An 8,936-nucleotide genomic window follows, 5' to 3' on the forward strand; every position below is an offset into this window, starting at 1 on the left:
CAACCCCAGGTCAGACATGGCCATATGCAAATCAGTCTGACCCTGTGCCTCATGGGAATAGTCCAGCCCAAACTGCCAAGCCATGTCTTCCCTGGACCAGAAACAAGCCTCCTGGGACCGGTTTCTGGCTAATCAGTCGTCATTAGCCAGGCTAGCTTGAATCCAGTGACAAAGTGTGCAAGGGAACCACGTCTGGGCATACCCTGCCAACTTAGGGCGAACAAAGTTGCATTTGTCACCCCGAGTGGGACGGGTATGCCCAGACATGGGTCCCTTGCTCTCCATGCCACGTGAATCAAGCTAACCTGGATGAAGAGGGGTGAAACCCCGAAACCGGTCCTAGGATGCTTGTTTCCAGTCCAGGGAGGACCTGGCTTGGCAGTTCGGGATGGACTGTTCCCATGAGTCACAGGGTCAAGACTGATTTGCATATGGCTGGGTTCAAACTGGAATGGCATGGTGAGCAAAAAAACGATGGATTTAGGCCCAGATCTCTGTACTGGGGTGAATGTATGACATTGTTCTGCATTCTGTCCATCAACTGTTGCTTTTGCATTTGTCACCCCGAGTGGGACGGGTATGCCCAGACGTGGGTCCCGTGCTCTCCATGCCAGTGGAATCAAGCTATCCTGGCTGAAGAGGGGTGAAACCCCGAAACCGGTCCTAGGATGCTTGTTTCCAGTCCAGGGAGGACCTGGCTTGGCAGTTCGGGCTGGACTGTTCCCATTGGGCACTGGGTCAAGACTGATTTGCATATGGCTGGGTTCAAACAGGAATGACATGGTGAGCAAAAAAACGATTGATTTAGGCCCAGATCTCTGTACTGGGGTGAATGTATGACATTATTCTGCATTCTGTCCATCAACTGTTGTTTTTAAATACCTACATGTCAAAAGTGCAGCCCTGGATGAATACTAACCATCTCAAATTGAACGGTGACAAGACCGAAATATTGGTGGTAGGAAACCAACACCAATGGTGGGGCCCTCATCTATGCCCTAAGATCCTTGGGATGTGCCCCACTCCAATGCCAGCTGTCAAGAATCTGGGCGTATGGATAGATAGCAGGCTGTCAATGAACACCCACTACACCAAAGTAGCGGTGTCTTGCCTTGGAATGCTCAGATGGCTGAGAAAGATTCTTGGATGCCTGCCACCCCCAGCACAAAGTAGTATATAAATCAGGACCCCATGCTGCTGATATTAGTTCCCTGGGCAGGGAAACTACAACTGTACATACAAATCCCTAGGCAACTAATTATTTACTTAGCATTAAATGAGATAGTTGCTAATTTATTACTAAGAATGCCAGGTGTACAACTAGAGACAAAGCTAAAATATTATTTTATTGTATAAAAATAATTAAAATCAATGATATACAGTGTCTGTACAATTACACAACAAGTTAAAAAGCAGTAGTTCATGACAAAGTTGCCTCTGATCTGCGTGAACATAACATAATCAAGAAATAAATTATACAATTTCAAAAATGCAGCATTGGTGTCATACTATTTCATGGTTTAGATACAAATCTTACAATAATGTAGGCATTTTTCTCATAGGATCACATCTGATGGTCGGCAGGGATAGTTTCTCCATTGATACAATGCATCATAGAATATCTCAACAGGTGTATACAATCAAGTGGCTTCGATCATGGATGAATCTTCATAGGATCGAGTCTATGTGCGGTTCGGCAACCCAAGCCCCTTCACCAGGAAAGTCACAAATGTAACATGTCAAAGTGCTGGATCCCATTAAAGAAATGCAACTGTGTGTGTGAGGCCCAGTAAAATGGCGAAACCAATGGATCTAGTAGGGGCCACTTGATTACTTCCCCTGTGATGTTACTTTAAAACACAGTGCTAAATGCACAAACTACGATCAAACATTGTCCCCAAGTGCCTCAGACACCTGGCATCACACTAACTACCACATCGCTTATTACGATCTACCAGCGTCAACCATGCTTCAGTTTAGTTCAGAAAGAACACGTCTAGTAGGCCATGCATGGTCCTACTCCTACCTGGGACCCAAACTATGGAATACAATGCCACAGTCGCTGAGATCCTGCCTAACTCTCTCCATCCTTCGAAAACAACTGAAAACCTGGCTGTTTGAGTAAACCAACCTATCGTTCTAATAACGTACCTTGTGCTGGCCTAGCGCTGGGAAACCCACGTGGGTAGCTGTGTGCTCTACAAAACGTCATTAATAATAAATAATAATAATAACGCTCTCTACCCCAGTTTGCATTACTCGCTGGGTACAGGACCTAGTAGCCCTCCATCAAGTTATGAGTGACAATACCGTATTCCAAGTTTCTAAGAAAATCAACGTTACCATCATACTGTAATTTAGGTTTTTAGGAATATTTAAAATTGGGCAGATGTTGTTGTGTCTGAAATAAAACCTAATAATGTCCTGTGCTGGGCGGAGTAGTATATGCAAGCCCAGATCTGGGACAGGCAGAGAGTAGCAATGAAAGACTCTGGTCACTCCGAGTTGTGACAAGCAGAAGGCAGCAATGAGAGGCTCCGATGACACTGATGGGCAGAGTAGTAAATGCAAGTCCTGATCTGGGACACGTTTTGTTCACACTGTGCTGTGGCAAGTAAACAGTAGAAATGAGAAGCTCTGACCAATCTGTTCTGTGCCAGGCAGAGGGCGGTAATGTGCAAGCTAAGATCTGAACAGGCAGACGGTAGCAATGAAAGGGTCTGGTCAAAAGTCATCTGCAAGCCCATGTCTGGGCCAGGAAGAGGTTAGCAATGACAAGCTCCACTTACACTCTACTGGCCCAAACAGAGGGTAGCAATGACAGACTATGGTAAGACCGTGCTGTGCCAAGCGGAAGGTAGCAATGGCGAGCTCTGACCACCCGGCGGTGTGCCAGGCGGAGGGTAGCAATGACAGGCTCTAGTCACCCAAAGCTGTACCAAGAAACTGGTAGCAATGAGATGCTCTGACCACCCTGTGATGTGCCTGGCAGATGTATATGTAATACTGGATCTGGGACAGGCAGAGAGTAGCAATGATAGGCTCTAGTCACCTGAAGCTGTACCAAAAGGTTGGTAGCAATGGGATGCTCTGATCACTCTGTGGTGGGTCAGGCAGAGGATTGCATCCGAAGGCCAGATCTGCGCCAGCCACAGGGCAGCAATAACAGGCTTGGGTCACATTATACCGACTCAGGCAAAGGGATAGGTGTGGCACCGGCAAGTCTGTGCCAAGCAGCAGATAAAGATGACCGGCTCTCGTCACCCTGCCCTGTGCCAGGCAACTGGTAACAAGGACAGGCTCTGGTTACTCTGCGGTGCGCCAGGCAGAGGATGGTATCTGCAAGCCCAGATCTGGATCAGCCAGAGGGCAGCAATTACATGTTCGGGTCAAATTAAACTGACTCAGACATCGGGTAGGTGTGGCGCCGACTATGGTAAGACTGTGATGTGCCAAACAGAATGTATCGATGACAAGTTCTGCTCACTCTGTGCTGTGCCAGGGAAGCTCAGTTTTTACTGTAGTGATGCAGTAGGGTTGCAAGCAAAAACAAGGGGGGACGCGGACCTGCCTCTTCTTACCTCCCTCCAGCAGAGCTCCTTGATGCTGGTTCTCAGCGCTTCCAGGGAAGTCTTGGCTTTGGAGCTGTCCACGGTGACGGTCCTCCTGCCTCGCCTCGAGCCCCGGCTTGTCTCCTCCTTCCTCTGGCCGGGGAACCTCCTGTGCGGTAGGAACCGGGGACCCCTCCTCTTCTCGGATAGAGGGGTGCCGAGAGGCTGCGTGGAGGGGGCTCCGGGGCTCCGCTGGGGTGTCCCGTCCACGGTGGGCAGATGCTCGCTGTCTCCGACCCCTAGCATCGGTGCCTGCCCCCCGGAGCCTGCATTCTGCCCCTCCCCGGGAACCGGTATTTTCTTCCCCTGCACCACCTCCCCGGGGACCGGTATCTGTCCCCCAGGGTTTTGGCCCTGTTGCTCCCCGGGAGCCGGCACCTTCTGTCCCCGCAGCCCCTCCCCGGCGGCCGGCGCCTGCCCTCCGGGCTGACCCCGCTGCACTTCCATGGGGACCGATCTGCACTTTGCCCGCTCCAGGGAGGGCGGCCCCGGCTCTACCCGCGGCTCGCGTGCCTTCAGGCCGCGGATCGCCCGCTCGAAGTGCGCGCTCATGGCCGGGGCCGCCCGTGATCTCCTCGCCGGGGCTCCCGCGGCATCACCGGGCAGGCAGGGCAGGCAGGACTGCGGGCTCCATCACGCTGCTGGCGCCATGATTGTTTGGGTCTGGTTGACAGCGCAACGCACGGGAGCCCGGGAGGGACAGAATTCCAAGCCCCTCCATAGGGCGCCTTTGACATCCATCGGCCCCGCCCCTTAAAGGCCCAGCTGCCCTGGATGGGCACTGACACTTCCCAGCAAGATTTTTAGGGTGTCATTGCTTTAAAGCTGACCTCAAGCATGAGCTCAGACAATGCCCACTGGATGGAGTGATGCCCTTGGAGCAGAGATTGAACATTTGGTTAAAATGACATAATAAAATCAAACTAACTAATAATGTATAATCTGTAAGTGTTCAACTATGTGCAAAGTATTGATAACTGATTTTTAGACAGTGCTCCCTACTATTTTATTGTGCTGGCAGTTCAGGTGTAATAATCAGGGCCACTTGAATTATATGACAATTATCAAATTATGAGTCATGGTTTTAATCAGTTATGCGATAAGAAAAAGGCAAATTATGTGGCATAATGTGGCATTTTGCGTGCCAGTATAATTTTGCTATTTAGTTCTTTTACACCCGTTAATTCTCTCTGGGCAAATGTTATACCTAGTTATTACCAGTTTAACATCTATGTACAGTAATGAGCAATTTAAAGGTGGCCTATTAACATTTTTGGAGGGTCTGCTATTGTGCAGCTGGGCGTGTCTTGCATTTTAGTAACGTTTGATCTGTTTGAGCTATACAATCTGAGAATTAGGCAGTCAATTAAGGATTTTGTGAGAAATGCAGAAAACCCACAATCATGCAGAAAATGCCATAGCTGCAGAACCACATAATTTCAGTAGCCCGTTCTACAATTAAGCAACTTAGTGGTACCACTCACTACTGTTGTCATAGTTAAAAGCATGAGAACCTGAATCCACCATGTGTGGATAGTACCTGCAACCTGTATACGGCACACAGATTTCAGGAAGACTAGTGCTATACATATGCAGGTGCTGTCAGATGGTGAGTACCTGCACGTCACTGTTTTGAAAGGGAAAGTACGATCACTTGTCAACACTAGTGCAGTCCTTTGAATGGGGGATATCTGGCACTTCTCAGTAGCAGAGACACACTATGGAATAGCGAGTAACCGCACCTTTATGTTTCCACTTCAAGCATTGAAATACCCACCTCGATCTGAGGTTTTTCTTTTAATTATTAGAGACGAATACTAATTCACAAGTTTGGCTTCTTCCCAAAAAGTGATGTGGCATAATAAGCTTTGATATCAATTTCCTCTGCAATGGAAAAACAAGATGTTCAAAATGAATGCAATTTGCAACTCACATAAATATTACTTAAATAAACACACGATCAACGTACAATAAAACAAATAAATAACTTATCTAGTTATCTAAATTCATATCTAAAATATATTTCCTCAGATCTGTGGCACACAGGTCTGCCAGCAGAGCATTTCGACCCTCCTAGATATAAAGACGCTGTGGGGCGGGGGCATGTGTGTGTGGCGGCTTCAGCTGTAAGGGGCTGCTTTGCACATAGCAGAACTTTAGGGAAAGCAACACACGGAGGTCAAGTTCTAGACCTTCCGACCCAGTTTGAGCTCTATCCATCTTCTATGTGTGAATCTCGCTCACAATCAAAGTTGCTACCGGGAAATTCTGCAAACATGTTACATGCCATGAAAGTGACCTCCAGCCAGTCCAGTGTTTTCAGCCAACATCACGGCTCTGGTTGAGATTTGCAGTTTGAGATGATCCACTCTAGGCATGGGTCTGCTCGTTCCTTCATCTTGACTTCTGTTGGCTGAAAAACCAGGAAAGGAGCCCTCCTAACATTTGGCCATCTAGCAGGTATGTGGTTAATACTGAGACTGTCCGCAAGCCCTTATTATATATCTTTTTATGCATTCTTTTAAAGAATACTCAGCACTCTTTACGTATAACTAGAGGAAGTCAAATACGTCTCTATCACAGAGAAAATGTTAACCAGCAAGAAGGCTTAAAGACAGACTTTAAATAAACATTTAGTATGAATGGTTAAAACCAGCAGGAAAGCAGAAGGCAAGAACTGATTGGGGGAGAGAGAAAGAGAGAGTCAAATGGGCAGCAGGAAGCATGAGAAGGAATGGAGAGAAGAGTAGATCAAGAGGTTGGTGTCTGACTAAGGCCACAGACAAGAACTAAGAAAAAGAACGTTAATCCGACCTTAATTCTGAGAATGCCCCACCTGTCTTAATGTCTTAATGCACAGGCTGCGCCTCGTGTTCTTATTACATAGGTCCTTTTGTCTGTTATTGAGACAGTGCTCTTAAGACAGAGACTATCCCACCTATGATTAATGCAGAGCATGTGCCATCTGTCTGCGACAGAGTGAATATGCACCAGTCATTAGCAAGTGGCGCCTTCTTAATCCTTGGCTTTGCAGTATTTCCTTCATACAGACAATCACGCGCCTCTCCAGAGACCAGGTAATTGCTGCTTTCCTTAGTGCAGACTTTGCCTCTCTGTTATCTGTCCCGAATGAAGAGACCGCCTCACCTGTCTTTAATGCTAGGGGTTTGCCACCTGTCATTCAGGCACAGCTTTACCACCTGTCTTTAATGTGCAAAGTGGGCCACATGCGCTTCATAAAGAGAGTGCACTGCATGCCCTCGGTACAATACAGAATCCAACATTAATACAGAGGGCTGTGGACTCTTGTCAACACCGGCCCTCCAGTGCCGATGGGGAGGGGGCTCCAGGACGGCCTTTTTCGGATTGCTCCAGTACTATGCACTTCACCCCTCACCTCCCCTTCCACACACCGACCCACTTGCAAACCCCTGCAAGCAGGTACAGGATTGTCCACACGTGCCCTTTACCCATGCCTGTTACCCTCAAGCACAAGTTCTACATGTTCAGATCCTGGCTAGGCCCTTCCCGTGGACCTACGCACTAGCTGTCCCCCATGCTCCCAGTGAAAGGAAATGTGCCAGCACAGACCAGCCCAACACTCTGTCCACACACTCCTGCTTCCTGCATCCAAACTGGGCATGCGAAACCTGTTTGAGACCTACAGGACCAAACCTCCCTCTCCCTCCGTCTCCCTCCCTCTCCCTCCGTCTCCCTCCCTCCTCCATCTCCCTCCCTCCTCCGTCTTCCTCCCTCTCTCCTTCTATCCGTCTCCCTCCCTCCCTGTCTCCCTCCCTCTCTCTCCCCCTCTCTCTCTCCCTCTCTCCCTCCATCTCCGTCTCCCTCTGTCTCCCCCCCTCTGTCCCCCCCTCTCTGTCTCCCTCCCTCTCCGTCTTCCTCCCTCCATCCCCCTCTCCCCCTCTTCCCCTCTCTCCCTCCCTCTCTCTCCGTCTCCCTCCCTCTCCCCATCTCCCTCCCTCTCAGTCATGGTTACCTTTTTCCTTTTACACTCATTATTCTGAAATTAGTGAGTGCTTTTGCATGAAAAGGTAAGGCCATGACTACAGGGCCCGGAAGGGACCCGTTTCAGTGCCCATTGCTTATATTCTTTCAAAACATAGGCAGTATGGTATAAAAAGACCACATTCGTGATCACACAGTCGCTGTACACATTTTGTTTTCCAATTCACCCATCAAGCAGGTATTTCAGTACCTCCAGGCAAGGTGCACTTTCCCACACAGGGAAAACTATGTTGTTCAAAGAGAGAGGAGTAAACAAAAGTATCACTTCACTGCCAAACACTGTAAAGTGGCACTAATGTGTTTAGGTGTAAATAAATCAATCTGGACATCTTGCAACCACTCTGTCTTGCTTTAATTAATTATTTATTTTTCACATTTGGAATGTTTTATTTCTCTCCACCTGGAGGCTGCACTTGTGTCAGAGAAAGACAACGTTTCCAGCAAAAATGTTATTCTTTTTCTGATCCATTTCACAGGGGAGCAAATAAACGAAAGGAGGAAAGAGAGGGTAATACCCGTTTCTTGAAGTCTCGGTTTTCACTAACTGAGGAGCGAGACAGAATGACAGGGAAGACTCTGAGGCTTAGATGCCGTCACCTGGTGTGCGTGGTGTGCGCGCACAGTTTAATTTATGGGGACTTGGGGAGGCTGAAGAGGATTGCTTCCAGGCGCAGCCGTCTCCCTCGCTTAGAGTGAGGGGGCCCCTGGAGCGTGGGGGCCCTGCACCGCGGGGGCTGCGTTATGCCCCTGGCAGCCGAGGCAGCTTCCCTTCCGGGGCACACACACAGCCCCACCCGAGTACTTCACAGGTCTTTAAGAGACCATTTGCATGATAACGAGGCTTTGTTGTATTTCACCTCTTAGCGCCCCAGCAGCTCCACGTGTTTGCTGACGCTGTTAAACAAACACCGGTACGATGTCTGCAAGGTCCGTGGGCCGCCAAGAAAGGCTTGCCGGGCCGCTGGCGGCCCGCGGGCGCGGGCCATACTATGAGTACCCCTGGGCTAAAGCGTGGGTCCCGGCACTAGGGGGTGGGGGGGGAGAGGCGCCGTCACTGAGCTGATGAAGATATGTCTGGGACAGCAGATCATTGCTGGGCATTTGTGTCAGGATAGAATTGTTCTCCCTTGTTTTATTTCTATAAAGTGTCAGCGTTTGCAGACCTCGATTAGCACTATAGCCCCCCCCCAACACCAGCGGATTAAAATATTTCGTCTGAATACATTTGTATTTTCAGCACATATTTTGCTTCGTGCCCAAAAAATGAATTAGTATCCCAGATCATAGTTTGTCTTTATGAAT

General features: G+C 48.8%; 1 protein-coding gene across 1 annotated transcript in view; it reads right to left on the bottom strand.

The window, feature by feature from the left end:
* TTLL11 (tubulin tyrosine ligase like 11) overlaps positions 1-4,298 on the bottom strand; it is a 749,536-nt gene extending 745,238 nt beyond the window's left edge. The window contains exon 1 of the mRNA XM_085613706.1: positions 3,582-4,298. Coding sequence (XP_085469832.1) covers positions 3,582-4,163 — 582 coding nt within the window. The 5' untranslated portion in view covers positions 4,164-4,298. The remainder of the gene's footprint in view (positions 1-3,581) is intronic.
* Between the last annotated feature and the right edge of the window lie 4,638 nt (positions 4,299-8,936).

Source organism: Triturus cristatus, chromosome 1_2, assembly GCF_964204655.1.
Source record: "Triturus cristatus chromosome 1_2, aTriCri1.1, whole genome shotgun sequence".
Classification (NCBI taxonomy): Eukaryota; Metazoa; Chordata; class Amphibia; order Caudata; family Salamandridae; genus Triturus; species Triturus cristatus.